At 47.2% G+C, this 21069-nt stretch overlaps 1 protein-coding gene across 4 annotated transcripts in view; it reads left to right on the forward strand.

The window, feature by feature from the left end:
• RGS22 (regulator of G protein signaling 22) overlaps positions 1-21069 on the forward strand; it is a 142503-nt gene that overhangs the window by 51026 nt on the left and 70408 nt on the right. For all 4 annotated transcript variants that reach the window (XR_015869380.1, XM_088442686.1, XM_088442688.1 and 1 more), the window contains exons 13-15: positions 5478-5600; positions 9646-9747; positions 20729-20923. Coding sequence is in view for 3 of the 4 variants with exons in the window: in XM_088442686.1 (XP_088298812.1) it covers positions 5478-5600; positions 9646-9747; positions 20729-20923 (420 nt within the window). In the remaining variant the exon portion in view is untranslated. The remainder of the gene's footprint in view (positions 1-5477; positions 5601-9645; positions 9748-20728; positions 20924-21069) is intronic.

Genomic DNA, 21069 nt, shown 5'->3' on the forward strand with positions numbered 1-21069 from the left:
TATAAGGCACACTATGACTGTAAGGCACACTATGACTATAAGGTACACTATGAGTGTAAGGCGCACTATGACTGTAAGGCACACTATGACTGTAAGGTACACTGACTATAAGGCACACTATGACTATAAGGTAAACTATGACTGTAAGGCACACTATGACTGTAAGGTACACTGACTATAAGGCACACTATGACTATAAGGTACACTATGACACACTATGACTATAAGGCACACTATGACTGTAAGGCACACTATGACTATAATGTACACTATGAGTGTAAGGCGCACAATGACTGTAAGGCACACTATGACTGTAAGGTACACTGACTATAAGGCACACTATGACTATAAGGTACACTATGACTTTAAGGCACACTATGACTGTAAGGCGCACTATGACTATAAGGCACACTATGACTGTAAGGTACACTGACTATAAGGCACACTATGACTATAAGGTACACTATGACACACTGACTGTAAGACACACTATGACTGTAAGACACACTATGACTATAAGGCACACTATGACTGTAAGGCACACTATGACTATAAGGCACACTATGACTGTAAGGCATACTATGACTGTAAGGCACACTATGGCTATAAGGCACACTATGGCTATAAGGCACACTATGACTATAAGGCACACTATGACTATAAAGCACACTATGGGCCTGATTCAGACCCACTCGCGAGCGGCTGTCCGCTCGCAAGTGGGTCGATGTTCTGGACTGAGCATGCGCACGACGGAAGGAGCTCCGTCGTGCGCATGCTCCAGACGCGACGAGCGAAGGAAAGTCCTTCGCTCGTTGTGTCTGATCAAAGGGGGCGTGCTGTCGATGTTGTTTGACAGCACGCCCCCTTTGGTAGGTGTGCCGGGGGCGTGCCACCCTGACGGGGGCATTCCCACGGGAACGCCTCCCGTCAGAAGCCGGCCCACTGACATCACTAGTGATGTCAGTGGGAGTGATTTTGGCTCTGATAGAGCCAAAATCACTCTGGAGCTTGCGGTTGAAAACCTCAACCGCAGGCTCCGGCTCGCAGTTTCGATGGTCGCGATGGTCACGACCATCGCGGCCATCAAAATGCACGCTCGTATAGCCTGTGGGTGGTGACCCACAGCTATACGAGCGTCCAGGAGGACGCTCCATTTTCATGGAGGCCGGCCCTCATTCAGAGCGTGCGCTCTGCTCAGAGCGTACGGCTCTGAATGAGGGCCTATGAATATAAAGCACACTATGACTGTAAGGCACACTATGACTGTAAGGCACACTATGACTGTAAGGCGCACTATGACTATAAGGTACACTATGACTGTAAGGCACACTATGACTGTAAGGTACACTGACTATAAGGCACACTGTGACTATAAGGTACACTATGACACACTATGACTGTAAGACACACTATGACTATAAGGCACACATATGACTATAAGGCACACTATAGCCCTCATTCAGAGCCACTCGCTAGCGGCAGTACGCTCGTTCCGAGCGATGTTCGCACATCTGCGCATGCGTACGGTTTTTAGTACGCATGCGCGAACCAGTCAGTGCGGCTGAAAATCGTTTGCACGCAATATAGCGAGTGCCTGCTATTTTGAGTGACAGAATGAGGCGTATGTGGGTGGTAACAGGGGAAGGTGTTTGAAAACGGGGAGGGGAGATCAGAACGCAGGCGTGCTTAAAGGTCAAAACGGGCGTATTTTGGGTGTGCATAATTAATATAGCAGCGTCATTCACCACGTCACTTGGTTTTTTTTAACTCAGAACTGCTCGCAAAATAGCGGTTGAAAAAACCAACCACAAGAATAGCGAGCAGTTCATACGCTGGTCGATGTACTCGATTAATCTAATAAATAGCACACATGACGTATGGTGCGAGCGGCCCGGGGGCCTTTTTAACAAAAAACGAGCGTATGTTTTGCTCGCTCGTTCAGACTTAGAGGTGTGAACAGACTGCAATGTGCGAACGGATCATTTGAATAGCCACCCCTTGTTTTTGAACGAACGCAAATAGCGAACGGCTCTGAATGAGGGCCTATGACTGTAAGGCACACTATGACTGTAAGGCACACTATGACTATAAGGCACACTATGACTGTAAGACACTCTATGACTGTAAGGCACACTATGACTATAAGGTACACTATGACTATAAGGCACACTATGACTATAAGGTACACTATGACTATAAGGTACACTATGACTGTAAGGCACACTATGACTGTAAGGTACACTGACTATAAGGCACACTATGACTATAAGGTACACTATGACTATAAGGCACACTATGACTGTAAGACGCACTATGACTGTAAGGCACACTATGACTATAAGGTACACTATGACTATAAGGTACACTATGACTTTAAGGCACACTATGACTGTAAGGTACACTATGACTATAATGTACACTATGACTGTAAGGCACACTATGACTGTAAGGCACACTATGACTGTAAGACACACTATGACTATAAGGCACACTATGACTGTACGGCACACTATGACTATAAGGCACACTATGACTATAAGGTACACTATGACTGTAAGGCACACTATGACTATAAGGCACACTATGACTGTAAGGCACACTATGACTGTAAGGCACACTATGACTATAAGGCACCACCTTATGACCATTCTCATCATTAATTTCAACTTTTCCTTCCTTTTCTCTCATAACAGATTAGTTAAGCCTCATTTTTGTGTTAAGTAAATCATAAAAGGAAGGGGACAGTCTTTATAATATATGTCACTATCATACATTGTAAAATTGCATTGATAAAATGACATTGGGGCATCTTGAAATTGCAAAAAACACCCCAGAGAAAGCAGGGTCACCATAGGAAATTGCAGACCCTGTACGCAGGAGGACTAGTATAAGCATTTAAAATTTAGCATTAGTTTGCCTTGAATGGGGACTGGCCACAACATATTGGGTTTTAGCTTCGCCTCATTGGCAGGCCTGGGCCTCCAGACAGGACCAATAACTCCTACCCACCTCCCCCCTCTTGGCACACCATGGTTGAAGTATTAGTTGACGTACAATTTTTCTGCCCCTTGATGATGTGTGAAAATATATTTATAAGGGGGAGGATCTGTGGCCATCCATTTACCCATAAACACCATTATAAATGGTTACTATTAACCCCCTGCAACTCATTTAAATGTAAAAACTCTTTTTAAGCATGCAGGTGCAATACATGTGGCATGTGTGTGCCAGCCCGCATTTACCAAGTATGTCATATAAATGGGCACATTTGCACAAAATAACGACACAATGCCATAAGACGCCACATCTAGTGTACTGTGTCACAGCACATCCAAAACACAATACACTGAAACATAAATCACTCATGCTTATAGCACAATGCCAGATATATAGGACATCCTGCACCATACATCATGTACTCCACTATTCATTTATCAGCTACACAATACATTTCCAACAAAGATCAATACTGTAGGTATGATAGGGAAAAGGAAGAGAGGGCGAGTCACAGGCCCAAATTTTTATTCAGAGACAGTTACATATATGGGAGAGTGCATACATGGGACGATATATCAGCACAAAAGCATATCAACAAATACATGAAATGGTGTGATAGAGGAGAGAAAAGACTGTGAAGGACGGGGAGTCACAGGCCCAAAACTTTAGTGAAAAAAGACACAGGAGTTTGGTCCTCTGCTTCCTCAGGTCAGTAAATGGTTCAAATACTTCAGGAAAAAGTAACCCAAAAAAAAAATCAAAGTTATTTATCGATACCCATGGTTGCTAGATGGCCACCTGATTGCCAGAAGTGCTAGACTAGGCAATTTGCTTTATTTCTTTTATTTTATAGTCATACTTGTTTTCTCACTTTGAAATTGCAGTTTTATTTCAGCAGTGAGAGATAATGGACCTCATTCAGAGTCGGTCGAAGCGGCCGCATGGTCGTACGCAGCCGATGTTCGCTTTACTGTGATTGCGTACAGTTCGCAATGCGCGTGCGCAAACTAGCCGCTACGATCAGAAATTTCTCTCTCCTTCAACACCGCCAGGTCGGTAGTTTGAGTGACAGATTGCGGCGTTTGTGGGTGGTAACAGGGGAAGGTGCTTGAAAACGGGGGAGTGGAAATCCGAATGCAGGCGTGCCTCATTATGCGAACTGCGTTTTATGGGAGTGCATAAATTGCAAAGTAGTGTTATGGCACACGTGACATAGGTGGTTTTTACACTGACATGATCGTAGAGCTTAAGAGAGGGTATGGTCAACCTTAAGCTCTACGACCAGTTCCGATGGTATACGATGCTCGCAATTAATCCTTATATAGCCGGAGATGATGTGCTATGCGTACGAGAAGTGGGCGTATTTTTAGCGAACCGACCGCATCCACCCCTTGGTCGGCCAGCTAACGATCCGACCTTAGGGACGCAACATGCGTGTGCATCATTTGCATATCCGGCCCCTTTTTCTATACGACCGTGCGGCCGCTTCGACCGACTCTGAATGAGGTCCCATGTTCGCTATATCCAATTTAGCTGTCTGTTCCACATGACAGTGGAATTCATGACAAATCACGTAAGGCAAAGCGCACATGGAACGGTGTGGTGTTTCTTCTAGGAAACTGAAACATATTAGAGGGATAAGGTGTATAAGAAAGGCAGCTCCTGTCAATTCTAAAAGATTATATTGTCCAAACGTCGTGAGACTTATTTGATCAATTTCATTTAGTATGCCCACCTGGATCTACAAGTAAAGACTAAGGCTGGGTACACATTAGATCATGTGTACCCAGTTCGACATCCGCAGTGTCGGGACCTAGCGGGGGAGACAGAGCGGCGTCGGGGACCATGCTGAATTCGGCAGCATGGCCCTCGCTAATGATATCCCCCATGTAGGGCCGATGAGGATGTAGCTGACGACCATGGGAGCGCACATCATCAGCGGGTACACACTAGACGATGTGCCCGATATTTTGGTCCGGTCCGCCGGATCGGACGGCACATCGTCTAATGTGTACCCGTTATAAGTATAAGTATATGTGACCATGTCACTGCTTATTTTTTTCTTTTATGATAAATTAAGTTTTCAATGTACAATTAGCACTCTTGTGTATGAAGACCCCTGGTAGAGTTTTAATGTATATCCAGAACATGATTAAAACTACATGCAAGATAGTGGTTTGGGCCCCCTTTTACCACCTCCGTTTGTAAAAACAAACAAACCAAAAAACACATAAAAATAGATTAGGACAATCGGGGCCCCTCAGTACCCACTGGGCCCTAGACAGAGGCCTGGGTGCCTAATGGAGCATCTGGCTCTGTGTGTTTGTATTATATCTACATGTAAACGTAAGAGGCTACAACCCTTGGAAAGGAATAAATAATTGTTGATTCAACAGAAACCAATCTCTCTCTGTTTGAATAGCTTTATCTTCTCTCTTGTCAACACAATGACGCAAAATAAATCTGCTGTTTGTTCTCAGAGTGCAGATACGAGCAGCTGCGTCCTGTGGAGCTCCAAGATGGAGGAGATGCTGCAAGCCCTTCACCTGGACAGCCGCGCCGGCTATTTCTTTGCCAATTTCTGTGAGCAGTCTCGGAACAAGGTATGTTGGAGAAGAGTCCAGTTTACATATATTGCAATTAAAGATGTTAGAAATTAAATAGAGCCGGTTGTTCCCTGGATCAGTATATTTTCACTTAGAAGACCGTGTTCTTTTCTACAAACAGAGACAGTTCTCAGATATATGCCCAAGAGTACGGTACATCATATAAATAATGAGTAATGGAGCTCGCATGTTGTGGCTCTAAGCGACTCCATCACATAAATTATCCATGTTCTTACTCTTTATCCTTAACATTGTGTATATTCACTGTGCCGGCTGGGGAGGTCTAACAAGTCCATAACTTATAGCAAGGACCATCTGTCGGTTGTTTCATAGCCGCATGTCACAAAAAGCGCTCCTGTGTATTCCCCATTTTTATCGCCTAGTAAACATTTGCATTTTCCATAATGTAGATTAATATCATGAAGAAAGCAGTAATTACAGTGTTTTAGATTACAAATCCACTTATCTTTGTCCACATGTCGGCAAGATGCGATTACCATAAAAATAGCGAAAGCATACGTCTTTAATAGATTATAACCATAATATGTAATATATACAGCAAATTCCAAGATAGTCTGTGATAAAGAGACCGTTCATATGGCCGCTGTAGTTCCTTTCATTCACCGGTGTGCAGAAATTTATTAGCAGTCGCTTTAAGGTACAGTCACTGTTAAAAAATTGCGCTGTGGGCGGGGTCTGAGGACTCACGACTTGATCATGACAGTTAAGTTCAGGAGGTCCCTGTATCCAGCTGCTCATTGTCAGCCACCACAGTTTGAATGGAAGCCTGGAAAATGGACAAAGACAAGAGGAAAGGTACAAAACTCCCGCGTGCCTCGGACTTGGGGCGCTTTTCTGCCCATCCTGATCCAAGATCTAACACGCCAACATCTTCTATGTTGGTGCTGATCACACTGCTGCGGTCAGTTCCAACTTCAGGAAAGGATAACATCCTGGGATGGCCAAAGAGGACTTTGCAGCCGTTATAGAGGTAGTAAAGGCGTAGAGATCAGGGGGCCTGATTCAGACCCACTCGCGAGCGCATAGCGCTCGCAAGCGGGTCGATGGTGGGGTATTGCACATGTGCGCATGTGCAAGCCCCGGAGCGAGAGAGAAATTCTCTCGCTCCGGTACTCACTACAAAAGTGGCGGCTGTCAATGTTGATCGACAGCTCGCCCCGTTTTGTAGGCGGGGAGGGGGGGTGGCTACACAAACGGAGGCGTTCTCGAAGGAATGCCGTTTGTGGGAGGCACCACTGACATCACCAGTGATGTCAGTGGAGAGCTTCCTGCTCTGTTAGAGCAGGAAGCTCTCTAGGGCTTGCGACGGACGAGACCCTACCACAAGGGTCTCGTCGCAAGCCCAGACGGTTGCGACCATCGCGACCATCACCTGGCCGCCCGCAAAAGCTGTGGGTGGTCACCAACAGCTTAACGAGCGTCCAGGAGGCCGCACCAAAAAAAAAAAAAAAACGCCCTGATTCAGAGCGAGCACTCTTAAAGAGCGTCCGGCTCTGAATCAGGCCCAGGGGCCAAAGCTAAGTAACCACAGTATGCACAGCGCACTGACTTGACTCGCTTGAAATAGAAAAATAAAGAAGCTATCTTAGCTAAAGTGTGCTTCATATAAGCAAGGTACATATGGCCCCTCACAGATCCATATATCCCTGGATCTCCCCAGGTGCAATCGGATCCCTCCCAACATCCCCTGCTGCGTGTTTGTCACTCGACGCATGCGCAGGAGGACTTCTGGGTCATAAACCTGGAAGTTCTTCTATTGCAAAGGACATCTCTCAGAGAGCTGTCTTTTTGTGATTCCTTTCAAGCATACAACTAAAATAAACTCAGTTATGTTTAAGAAGAATGGCGGGTTGCATCGCATTCAAAATGTGATGTGTCGTGCATCCCACCCACTGCTACTCTCCGGGATAGCACCATCCGATTGGTGAAAGCATAAAGAAATGAAGCAGGAGTATTCCTCCATAGCTAATACAGACCCTGATGTCTGACACATTTATTTCTGGCTCAAGCCTCCTTTTATATTCTACCATATTTAGTGTGGCTGGAATATTACCTTGCTTAGTCTATGGACTGTTTGGCTTTCTCATGTTCCTTATGTCAGTTACAGTGTGTGCAGCTTTAAATTGGAATTGTGGGCCTGATTTAGCAAGGAACGCACGCTAGCAGACGCACGCACCCAGCCACTGCGAGAATATGCTAATCAATGCATACACACGGAGACCGCAGCACAAGAAGCGAACACCCAGCAAAACATAAAGCCACCCACTTATGCCATGATTGACAGCGTACATATCAGGAACATCGAGTGCCATCGAAGCTGCGTGTAAGCTAAGGGTAGACGTGACCCTGCCACAGGACTTGAGAGATTCCTGTACGCAGAGAGGTACCCGGATGCGTGCGGCGCCACTGAGATTAATTTATGCACCCCATGTAACGGCACAGGCATGCCTGCATTTGGCCGACTACCCCCATGTCACCACCCACAAATGGCACTTCCTGTCAATCAACATCGAAGGTCTCTGCGGGCTCCCTGCGTACCCCGAGAGAGCCCTTACCATACTCAGCAACCTGTTCGCGCATGCGCAATGCGATGCATGCAAATGCGCAGATCACAAACATCGGCTCGCACCACCGTGCATTCTCTCACTTGCGTTGCTTGCTGAATCAGGCCCTGTATGCGCTGGGGTCCCCTTAATATTTTGGATATAGATCTGAACAGTACATTCAGGTTTCCTGAATATTCACACATTTGCTTTTCTTTAATAAGATGCAGTTGCCACTAGTAACTAGCAGGTGACTGGGGGTCTGCTTCAGTGCCGCTCGTTCGTTCCGAGCGATGTTCGCACATCTGCACATGCGTATGGGTTGTAATGCGCATGCGCCAACCAGTCAGTGCGGTCGGAAATCGTGTGTTCGCAAAATAGCGAATGCCTGCTAATTTGAGTGACAGGATGAGGCGTTTGTGGGTGGTAACAGGGGAAGGTGCTTGAAAACGGGGAGTGGAGATCCGAACGCAGGCGTGCCAAACGGTCAAAACGGGCGTTTTAAGGGTGTGCATAATTAACAAAGCAGCGTCATCGACCACGTCACTTGGTTGTCTTTTAGCCTGAACTGCTCGCATGATTGTGGTAGGAAAATGCTACCACAAGAATAGCGAGCAGTTCATACGCCTTTCGATGTACTCGACTAATCAAATAAATAGCGGAGATGACGTATGATGTGAGCGGCCAGGGGGCGTTTTTTCAAAATAGCGAGCGCATGTTTCGTTCGCTCGTTCAGACATAGAGGCGTCAACAGACCGCAAAGAGCGAGCGTTTAATTTAAATATCCGGCCCCTTTTTCAGAACGACCGTCCGCAAATAGCGTCCGGCTCTGAATCAGGCCCTGGGATCCTTATAGTTGCTGTGACAGGGTATGCTGGGATGTTTAGTTCCACAGTAGCTTGAAGGCCACGTGTTGAATATCCCTGTTATAGAGCATATTCTGTACAGATTGAGAGCAATTTTTATACCTTTTTGACCATTTATATATTAGGAATTCCTTCCCAAGTAGGATCCATATTAGTTACAGACAGTTGTTGAGAATGTGTGAAGGTTTGCATGTATTTGTTATACTAACTGCAAAGTGCCTTTGAAACTAGTGTAATCTGCCTTTAGCTAAAAGGGTCCACTATCAGTAATTAGGTTTTACATTTCGTCATTGACCTATTAGGGAGGAAACATTTTGATGGCAAAAAGTCTTATCCAACTGAGGCCGAGGCAGCCAGATTCTGGGGTGGACCAATAAAATTAGCAACAGTTTGTCACTGGCTCCTAATAAATTGATTTACTGTCTTCTCATTAATACCGGTTTAGTACACAGCACGACTAGCTACATTGTGTGACAAATGATTTCAAAATATTTTATTGTGTATTACACAAAGCCACAGGTGCTAGACCAGTCACAGGACAAGGCGGATCGTTGTATGGCGTTTGTTTTATTGTCATCCCTTTCTCACTGTGAAATTGCTGTTTTATTTCAGCTGTGGGAGAATAGTGTCTACTTTTGGTTTGATCTACAGTCCTATCATCACTTGTTTTACCAAGAGACTCTGCAACCTTTTAAACTACGGAGACTCTCCCAAGTAAGTGGTAAATCTCAGGAACGAGATGTGATGTGCCGAGGATGACTGGATTGCAGGATGTTCCTCAGATTCTGTGATGCTTATAAACTCCACCTGGGGAATATTCTTTTTGTCAGTGAGATGGACCCTTGTCTGAACCCAAAACATATGACGTATGCCCCTATCAAATCTCTTGAATGTCAATATAGTGATATTAGAAATCGTGCTTGTGCTTTTCTCACAAAATCATCCCAAATTTCTACAAGTAAAGAATTATAAGAACATTTTATTTTTCTTGAATCTGTATACCAGTTGTCTATATCAAGCAGCAAAACACATGGCCATAGTATATAACGGAATGGGTATGAAATACCGGCTGTTGGGATGCCTCCTTTCAAAATACCGACAGCGGTATCCCAATGGTCGTATCCCGACAGGGGTCGGGGACAGGGGCACCCATTATATTACTTACCTCTCCAGAGTCCCACGTCGGCGCGGGGGTCTGGCGCTGTAAAACGATGGGAAAATGGCCGCGGCGGCCACTTTCCTGTCGTATGCGCAGTACAGGGAAAATGGCTACCGCGGCCATTTTCCCGGTGACCTGTGCATTCATTATAGACTCTGGGCACACTCTAGTGCCCAGAGTCTATAACCCCGGCGCTGGCTGCGCACAGCTCAGTGCGCTGCCGGGCGGAGAGGAGGTGGCCCGTGTCGGAGACTGCACACGGCCCCCCTCCTCTCTAGAAATGCCCCAGGTCGGGGAAGTATATTAACCCTCCTCCCTTCTCCCCATAACCCTCCCTTCTTGTAGCCTAACCCTAACCTTCCCCACCCCACACCCTAACCCTCCCTGTTAGTGTCTAAACCTAACCCTCCCCACTTAGTGCCTAACCCCCCCTTCCCATTGGTGCCTAACCCTAACCCCCCCTAGGGGTGCCTAACCCTAACCTTCCCCTCCCAAAACATAACCCTAACCTCGCTATGCTGCCTAAACCTAACACTCCCCCCTCGCGGCTAACAGCTAAGACGCCCCGGCTTACCTCGTTCGGGATGGCGTCTGTATTTCGACAACTATCTTTAGTCCCGTATCAGGCTTGCGAAGTCGGGATTTCGACCGTCCGCCGGTCTCCTAACTACATTCCGTATATAAGTGTACAAATGTCTTTTATTCCATGCTCTTACTACTACTCTTGTTGTCCTAATGTGTTTAATGAATGTGTATCCTGTTACATATATTTGTATTGCCTGGCATATATCTCTATTACAAGTATTCTGATCTTATTTGCGCCTACCACTACTATACATTTGGACAATAAGAATGTACCTTGTCTGTATCATAACTATTATATTGCCTAAGATGTTCTCCTCCTTCCCCTTTTATACTTTACGTATCTATCCCCTTTACTCTGTTTAAAATTAGTAAAATGTTATAAATGACAAAAATAAAAACACACAACCACACACAGAACCAAACTTGTAATAATTTTCAGCATCCAGGGAGGGGTTTAGGTCAACAGTAAACCCCCCCTAAGGTGACCCCCGTTGTCTTGTATAACATATTACAATCTGTTATATAGACAGAAGAGCTGCATGGAAACCTTGGTCTTCAGACCTGTGTAATCATTTCTATGGTGCTTGGGGCAGAGAGCTGGTAGGAATGGATTTGAATTGCTTTGTAGCGCGGTTATCTCCTTCAATCATGCAATGTTAGAATTGAATTGCCTGGATGAATTCCATCCAATTACCCCCATTATAGACTTTAATAGGATTAGTGAACGATCATATAGGAGATTCTTGACCTAAAATTTTTTTTTCTCTTTTCGATTAATCTCATTAGATTAATTCTAGTCTTTTAAATCCTGAAGTTTCTCACTCCACAAATGGTTCCCCGTTTCTTCACGCCCACGTGTAATGGTTAAGATGAAATCATGACATTGTGCATCTCTATAGGTGCTCGGGTATCCTAGATTTTCCATTGAGTGCATCGGTTTAGAGGGCAGGATCAAGGCATTAACTGATCATCAAACAACTAAGTCTGTGTACCTGTTGGCCTACTTTGTGTAGCAGTGCAAAAACATGGTTATTAAATGAGACTAAAGGGGTGTAAGGGGCCCATGTTTAGGCACATTGCTTGCTTGGAAGAAGGACACATAACGATTTTCATTCCACACAAATTCCAGCTCTAAGGTGGCGGAAACTTTGGGCCTGATTCAGAGCCGGACGCTCTGACAGAGCGATCGCCCTGAATCAGGGCCGGATTTATTTTTTTTTAGAACGGCCTCCTGGCCGCTCGCATAGCTGTGGGTGACCACCCACAGCTACAGCTAGCGGCCATGATGATGGTCGCGATGGTAGACCATTGCGACCATCGGGCTTGCGACAAGACCCTTATGGTAGGGTCTCGTGGTCGCAAGCCCCAGAGAGATTTCGGCTCTATCACAGCCGGAATCTCTCCACTGACATCACTTGTGATGTCAGTGGGGCCGGCCCCAGCCGGGGAGGCGTTCTCATGGGAACGCCTCCGTTTGGGCAGCCAGTCCCCCCAGCCCGCCTACCAAAGGGGGCGAGCTGTCACTCAACATCGACAGCACGCCCCCTTTTGTGCGAGACCCGGAGCGACGGATTGCCCGTCGCTATCCGGGTCTCGCGCATTCGCATGACGGAGCCGGCTCCGTCGTGTGCATGCGCTCTGGGCCACCATCGTCCCGGTTGCGAGCGCACAGTGCTTGCGACCGGGTCTGAATCAGGCCCTATGTTTCATACTGTACTATAAATTTTCCACCTTTTATATGGACACCTCGATTATATACGGACACATTTTACACGGACACAGTTTATATGAAGCACATTTCAGTCAGAGTTCAGCCTGGGATTGGCTGTTACTCACCACGACGCCGGCTTCCCCTGACTAACAGTGCGGTCAGATACCTGGTGCGGCAGCGGGTGACACGCTGAGTGTTCTCCCCGGGGCCCAGGTGACTTCCACGCAATCCTCCTTATCTGAGTTCCTGCGTCGCCGATCATGGGCGCAGCCATGTTGTTTGTATCACCTGACAGCCTCTCATCCAATGGTAGCTTTGGCAGCTCAGCTGACTCTCCTCCAATGGACAGCTACCTAAGAGTATTTAGCTGGACGCCAGGAACAGGAAGTTGCCTGAACAACTTCGCTACTTCCAGTGAGAGTTTGCTGTGACATCGTTCCAGGCTCCACGCTGTATCTACCAGTGATTGTTCCCAGCAATATTCACTAGTGTTTACTCCAGTGTCATTTCCTAATTAGTTTCTCTAGTGTTACTCTGACGCTACCCTGCGTCTGGATACTTCAGCTACACCTCAGTACATAGTCCGTGTGCCAGTCTCCAGCACTACACTCCAGTACTTACCCTGCGTCTGGATACATCAGCTACACCTCAGTACATAGTCCGTGTGCCAGTCTCCAGCACTACACTCCAGTACTTACCCTGCGTCTGGATACATCAGCTACACCTCAGTACATAGTCCGTGTGCCAGTCTCCAGCACTACACTCCAGTACTTACCCTGCGTCTGGATACATCAGCTACACCTCAGTGCATAGTCCGTGTGCCAGTCTCCAGCACTACACTCCAGTACTTACCCTGCGTCTGGATACTTCAGCTACACCTCAGTACATAGGGCCTGATTCAGAGCCGGACGCTATTTGCTCTCGCTCGTCCAGAAAAAGGGGCTGGCTATTTAAATTAACCGTTCGCTCCTTGCGGTCTGTTCACGCCTCTATGTCTGAACGAGCGAACAAAACATGCGAACGTACTTTTAAAAAAAACGCCCCCTGGCCGCTCGCATCATACGTCATGTACGCTATTTATTAGATTAATCGAGTACATCGGACGGCGTATGAACTGCTCGCTATTCTCGTGGTTGGTTTTTCCGACCACAATCATGCGAGCAGTTCTGTCTATAAAACAACCAAGTGACGTGGTCAATGACGCTGCTGTAGTAATTATGCACACCCTTAAAACACCCGTTTTGACCGTTTGGCACGCCTGCGTTCGGATCTCCACTCCCCGTTTTCAAGCACCTTCCCCTGTTACCACCCACATACGCCTCCTCCTGTCACTCAAAATAGCAGGCATTCGCTATTTAGCAAGCACACGATTTTCGGCCGCACTGACTGGTTCGCGCATGCGTATTAAAATCTGTACGCATGCGCAGTTGTGCGAACATCGGTCGGAACGAACGAGGTGCCGCTTACGAGCGGCTCTGAATCAGGCCCATAGTCCATGTGCCAGTCTCCAGCACTACACTCCAGTACTTACCCTGTGTCTGGATACATCAGCTACACCTCAGTGCATAGTCCGTGTGCCAGTCTCCAGCACTACGCTCCAGTACTTACCCTGCGTCTGGATACTTCAGCTACACCTCAGTGCATAGTCCGTGTGCCAGTCTCCAGCACTACACTCCAGTACTTATCCCGCGTTTGTATACTTCCGAGCTTACTTCAGTCTTCTTGCTAGTTCCGGGTACCTGACCAAGGGACTGTGACCTGCTTACTGGGGGCAGCAGAAGCCCATAACCCATTTGGAGTTGTCACTAGCGAAGACCTCCCAATAAGTTAGACTCCGCGCCTTTGGTCAGTTCTCGCCAACATCCAGATCTAGCTGATGAGGAAGACTTACATACACCCCCCTCGATTATTATTCTCTCCACATCCCAGTACCCTGACTTGCTGCCCTCCGGCAGAAGACCCCCAGAGTTCGATTATGACAATTTATAGGCACTGTAGGCCTGATCCAGACTTGTACGCCATTCCGATGTTTACGGAGTTGAGCGATTATCAGTAAACCGTACGTGTCAAGGTCACAATGCGCATGCGTCAAGGTACATTACATAGTTGCTCGCAGCGGCTATTTGCAGAGTGATTATCAGGAAGGGAGCATCTTGGGGAGGTAATGGGGAGTGTTGGCAAAGAACGCAGGCGGGTAGCAACCGTTCTGGGGCGTGTCACACCCTGTGCCTGCGATCTCATATACCACCATTCTGCAAGACCATAGACTCACTCAGGACTGCAACAATTAAGCTGCTATATTTTACACAGATACTTGGATTTGCAAAGCCACGAATGGGGTCTCATTTACCCCTTAATGTGATCTTGTAAAATGCCTATTTAATAGGGCCGGAATAACGGGGGGTGACAGGGGCGATCATCCCTGGGCCCCCACACCTGAAGGGCCCCCACACTCATCGGGGTTGAAGTGAACCGGAGGAGACGGAACCAGTTCCGCCTCCTACGGCCAACCTAACCCCGGCACCGCAGGGAGGCACCGTTTGCCAGACGCCCGCTGAGATTGTAACCAGTGGGCACCCGGCTCCCTCCCCACAGCTCCTGGCACTGGCTCACACAGTGCACTATGGGAGAGACGTCGTGAGTGGACGTGGACGGCAGCGGGAGCGGGGCTTAAGGTAAGAATTAGCTTTTTTTTCTTTTCTTTTTTTTTGTGTGCAAGCGGCCTTTGCACGGGGGGCATTACTCGGGGGGGCATTACTCCGGGGGGTATTACTTGGGGGGGGGTATTACTCGGGGGGGGGGGGCATTACTACTGGGGGCATTACTCGGGGGGGACTTTACTTTTAGGGGCATTACTCGGGGGGGGGGCATTACTATTGGGGGCACCACTTCTGGGGGCATTACTATTGGGGGCTCCACTACTTGAAGGCGGGGCATTACTACTGGGGCACAACTACAGGGGCACTACTACAGAGGGAGCATTACTATTAGGGGCACTAATACAGGGGCATTACTACTGGTAGCATTTATTCAGAGGGTACTATGACAGGGGGCATTACTACTGGGGCCACTACCACAGGGGGCATGACTACTGGGGGCATTACTACTGGGGGCACAACTACCAACTACAGGGGTATTACTGCTGAGGGCATTTATACAGGGGGCATTACTATTGGGCACACACGGGGGCATGACTATCAGGGGGCATTACTACTGGGGCACAACTACAGGGGCACTACTACAGAGGGAGCATTACTATTAGGGGCACTAATACAGGGGCATTACTACTGGTGGCATTTATACAGAGGGTACTATGACAGGGGGCATTACTACTGGGGCCACTACCACAGGGGGCATGACTACTGGGGGCATTACTACTGGGGGCACAACTACAGGGGTATTACTGCTGAGGGCATTTATACAGGGGGCATTACTATTGGGCACACACGGGGGCATGACTATCAGGGGGCATTACTATTGGGGGCACAACTACAGTGGTAATACTACAGGGGGTATTTATACAGGAAACATTACTATTGGGGACACTACCACAGGGGGCATTAATACAGGGGGCATGACTACTGGGGGCACTACTAATGGGAGAATTGCATAGGGGGCACCACTCCTGGGGGCACTACTACTGGCTGCACTGCATAAAGGGCACGACTACTGTGGGCACTGACACTACTGAGGTCCCCATTGCGCATACCCCCAGTCTGTCACATTTAATAGGAGCCCCCACATGTTTGTTGCCCAAGGGCCCCCACAGACCTTAATCTGCTATTTAAAGCCAATCAATATATCACCAAAAAAAGACAATCTCATAAATAAGTAAATTCCCTCTACAGCCTCAGGGTGGCAGCAAATATACACATTTCACATCACTAAACCACTGGACAGCATTATACAGTCTGACCTATAAAATAAATACAAAAATCCCAAACAGACCTTATGGCATCACAAGCAGATGAGAATGTTCACAGACAAATCAACCCATGGCCTGGATATTTGCTTTTTGTACTTTAGATCGCTTTTTAAGCCCTTTGCGAATACAAGATGTGTTTTCGTTGGAAGGCAAATGAGCGCTAATCTGAATCCTGACCAAAGTGGCTGCAAGCTAAATGGTCCTTTCACAATATCTGTGTTCACCTCTGGCACAACTTGGTGTCATGACTGATTTCTGTGAGAAAAGCCATTACAATGGCTTCAGATATCACAGGCTTGTTACCAGCCCTCGTTCCAGGCCCAGATCACAAGCGTGCAGAGATATTTCTGCAGCCTGTGGAAATGTTTTGAATTTCATTGATTTTGTGGCTTATGACACATCTCATGTGTTTCTGGCAGCCCTCTTATGGAAAGTGTACATCATGTTTTTGGAATAATACCAGTAGCTGAACTGCAATACGGTTTCTATAACTTTCACGCCATGAAAACATTTTTATTAGACACCTGTTTCTGAGGTAAAACAATTCAAAAAGGTTCCCTCCCTATTGGGACAGAGCAAGTGGCACCTGCTATTTATCTTACATACCACTTGTCGGGCCAGAATAAGAAGTAAAGCCTGGTATTCTTTAGGGCTAGGTAATCTATGGATATTCAGACTCTGCAAATCCTTGGATGACCTGTGGTTAGGCGTGACCGGTCATTCAGTTCAGCAAAAATGAGAGATTTACAGATGACATCAATCACGGGCAGTCTCAGTGTTTTCCTATAGATGTCTCTGTTTACATTTTGATAATGTTTCCGTATATAGGGCCTGATTCATCATGGATCATAACTGCAACAGCGTTGTTAGATCAGCCGATGGTGCGTACCGCGCTTGCGTATGCACCACGGTGCGTGTGCGTGAGTTAGCATTGCTATCACTCTGCAGTCACCTGCGCAGATACAAAGCCAATGCCGACCGATGGATGGGATGTCAGCGTTCGGGGGTGGCGACGGGGGAGTGGTTGGAGAAACGCAGGAGTGCCTGTCCGTTTGAACACTTTTGCATGGGTGTGCATAAATTAGCCACTGTGACAGCATACACAGCTTGTGTGCGACAAGGTTAGCAGATTTTAAAGGGGGTTGCGCAGTAGAACAATTTTAGCTACAAATTATTCCCCCCCCCCCTCGCCCCCAGTCAGTGCTACAATGGTGGCTGACAGAAAGGACAACAAGGCATAAGTTCACCTGCTGATGAGCTGAGCCTGAAGCACATAAAGAGATCAGTGCGTACATACGGGGGGCGTTGGGAGGGCGGAGCCACAAACATCGCTCCGCCCACACCATGCCCCCTGTCTGGAGACTCTGATCTCTTAATGTGTTTCAGGCTCAGCTCAGCAGGTGCTCTGCCCTTCATTGGATGGCTGATCTCCAGCGCCCTAGCCCAGAGCCGTAACTAGACTTTTTGGTGCCCTGTGCCAGAGAGAGCATTGGTGCACCCCCGCCCCATTTTATGAATAGGGACATAAGATAGTGCACCTGAAAAAGGACCATGGCTTCATGGGGAAGGGCCAGGGAAGAGATAGGGGAGGGCAGGAGACGCTGAGGATAAACGAAGAGGAAGCTACAAGTGAGAATGATAATAAACAGGTAAATTGACAGGCCCAAACAGCGCCCCCTGCTCTGTGCTGCCCTGTGCCATGGCACTGGTCGCACTACCCTAGTTACGGCCCTGCCCTGGACGGAGCAGGTGCCTGGAGCATATGCTCCATGGGAACCACCCTCGCTACACCCCTGCCTTTACTGTTTGGAGCAATCGAGTTCAAACACCAACATCCACCTTCACAATCAGTGTCGGTGGGGGGAGGGGTGGTATGCAAGGTGAGGTAGACCTGCCAGTGCCATTACTGTTTGGAGCAATAGGTCAGACACCAACATACTTATAATTTTCATTATTTTTAACGAATAAACATGTAACTGTATAACAGTGTAAGTAAATAAAATAGTTGATGTGCTGCTGCCAGTGAGGCTGTGAGGGGGTGATGTGCTGCTGTCAGTGAGGCGGTGATGTGCTGCTGTCAGTGAGGTGGTGATGTTTAAAGTTTTAAAAAGTTTAATATAAGGGGGATAAAATAACAAATAATGTAAGGGGAATAAATCAGGAATGAAAATATAGTGTTATGGATTATTTGAGGAAGGGGGGGGGCAAATCAGTGTCTTGCTTAGGGCCCCATGAGGTCTAAATTTGCCTCTGGGGCTCAGACTAGAGATGACATAACACCTCTCAGGTGTTACCCCTGATCTCCAGCACTGATGACTCAGCCAAGCACTATAAAAGCCTGCTCATGGCATTTCTCCAGTGCCTGAGTATCAGTTGTGTTTTCATAGATGTTCCTGCTTCAGAATTATGCTTTCCATTATAGTTTGCTTCCAGTGTTGTTTCAACTCAGTGTTTGGTCTCCTTGACAGCAGCACATCTATACCCGCATTTCCATCTGCTGTGTTTCCAGTCAGAGTCCTCATACCAGCTAAGTACTCTGTTGCTTTTACAGTGGGAACCAACTAAACTGGGCTGTGAGCTGGGTCCTCAATGAGTAAAGTCCATATCCTCTTGCAGGGTTCCCTGGTGAAGTCTGGTGGAGTATTAGAGTCTGCACCAGTATATTTGGTTGTGCCAATTTTGCATGTATGATCTATGTGCATGTGTATATTCTGATACACTTGCTGTCTGGTTTTAAGCTCCAGGGTTATTGCATCTACTCCATGTATCTCATTGCACGCTATGCGCCTCTCGTTGCACGCTACGCGCTGTTCCCACAGTGCCAACACTTCTGCACCTCTCATTGCACGCTACGGGCTGTACAAACAGTTCTAATGTTTTCGTGTACTGTATTGCACGCTACCAAACTGTCACCTCTTGGAGTATCGCAGCTATACTCCTTTTGATGTGTTCTCCCGTAGAAGCAAAATCTCAGGGCTCACACATTTCAGTTTTCTAAGCATTGTCCAAGGTCAATTCCGCACTTCTTGTAATCTGCGGTGAATGTTGCAGATGCCTGTGCACACCATCGACGGGCCAAGGGGAACAGCTCCACGGGCCTGTTGAAGAACCCTACAGAACAATACAGTTTCAATTTCATCATCAAACAATAATCCAGAATATTTATAGCAGACGTACAGATAATGTCACAGTAATGATACGAAGTCAATAAAAAATTTGCTGGAGCACAACTTTTCAAGTCATCATACTATATATTAGTTTCAATAATTTTAAGGTCCCCAAAGAGGAAGAAAGGTCACTATAAGATAGAGTGACTGAGAGTAGGGTTGATAGGAGTTGTGAGGCAGGACCAGGAACCCAACTGAAGTAACAAAATATAATAGGGGAAAAGTTTCTGGCAGACCTCTCTAGGAATCTAGGGGTCACCAGTGAACACATTTAGGCCCTGATTCAGAGCCGGCCGCTCTGACAGAGCGCTCGCTCTGAATCAGGGCCGTCCCTCCTTCTTTTTGGAGCGGCCTCCTGGCCGCTCGCATAGATGTGGGTGACCACCCACAGCTATAGCGAGCGGCCAAAATGATGGTCGCGATGGTCTAGACCATCGCGACCATCGGGCTTGCGACGAGACCCTTGCGGTAGGGTCTCGCTTCCGCAAGCCCTGGAGTGCTTTTGGCTCTATCAGAGCCAAAAGCACTCCCACTGACATCACTAGTGATGTCAGTGGGGCCGGCCCCAGACGGTAGGTGTTCCCATGGAACGCCTCTGTCTGGGCAGCCACGCCCCCGGCACGCCCACCAAAGGGAGCGTGCTGTCAATCACCATCGACAGCACGCCCCCTTTGGTGCGAGACCCATAACGATGGCTTGGCCGTCGTTATTCGGGTCTCGCGCATGCGCTCGCGAGTGGGTTTGAATCAGGCCCTTAGTTCTATGGGAAAGGACAATGCTAAATAGGAAGTCCATGATTAGCCTGGCAATAGTGGCTGATCTCCTGATGACCGTTATATTATAATGGATCCTTACAGACCAAATCCCGGCTCTATCTCAAAATAGAGATTTAGCTTCTACTCTTGAAACTGAATTAAACCTTGTTGGGAACCATCAAACTGAAAAGATGGATGTACTGTAAGACATGTACCAATCTAGCACCTATCGCACAGTTCTAGAACTAGACGTTTGACTGTAAAAAAGTTTTATACTTGAGTTACATGAAGCGTTTACTGTATCTGCTCTCAAGGTTTCTTTTAGGCAGATCCGAATCCTGTATAAAATGAATTAAATGATTTACTAATCAACCTTTCGTTTCTCTTCTCCAGACAATTTTTGCCAATTATCTCGCCCCTTCTGCTTCCATGGACATAGGTGTTGAGCAGGTCATAAGGAAAGAGATTTACCACAAACTCAATCCACCTTTTGAAGATTTATTTGACTCGGCTGAAGAATACGTCCTCACACTTCTGCTCTCCGCCTGGATTCAAATGATCGAGTCAGACAGGCAGGCCTATAAGAAGGTAATTCTTTAAAAATGTTCAATATAAAAGAGTAACATGATTTGTAAGTGAAGCCATTAAGTCACATAGCATCTCTGTGGTCACATGAAGGCAGCAGTTGGAAGGAAAGTGTTGTGCCTGCTGAGAATTTGGTGTCCCAAAGCCTC

This window comes from Taudactylus pleione, unplaced genomic scaffold (genome assembly GCF_031769625.1).
Source record: "Taudactylus pleione unplaced genomic scaffold, aTauple2 ptg000314l, whole genome shotgun sequence".
NCBI lineage: Eukaryota > Metazoa > Chordata > Amphibia > Anura > Myobatrachidae > Taudactylus > Taudactylus pleione.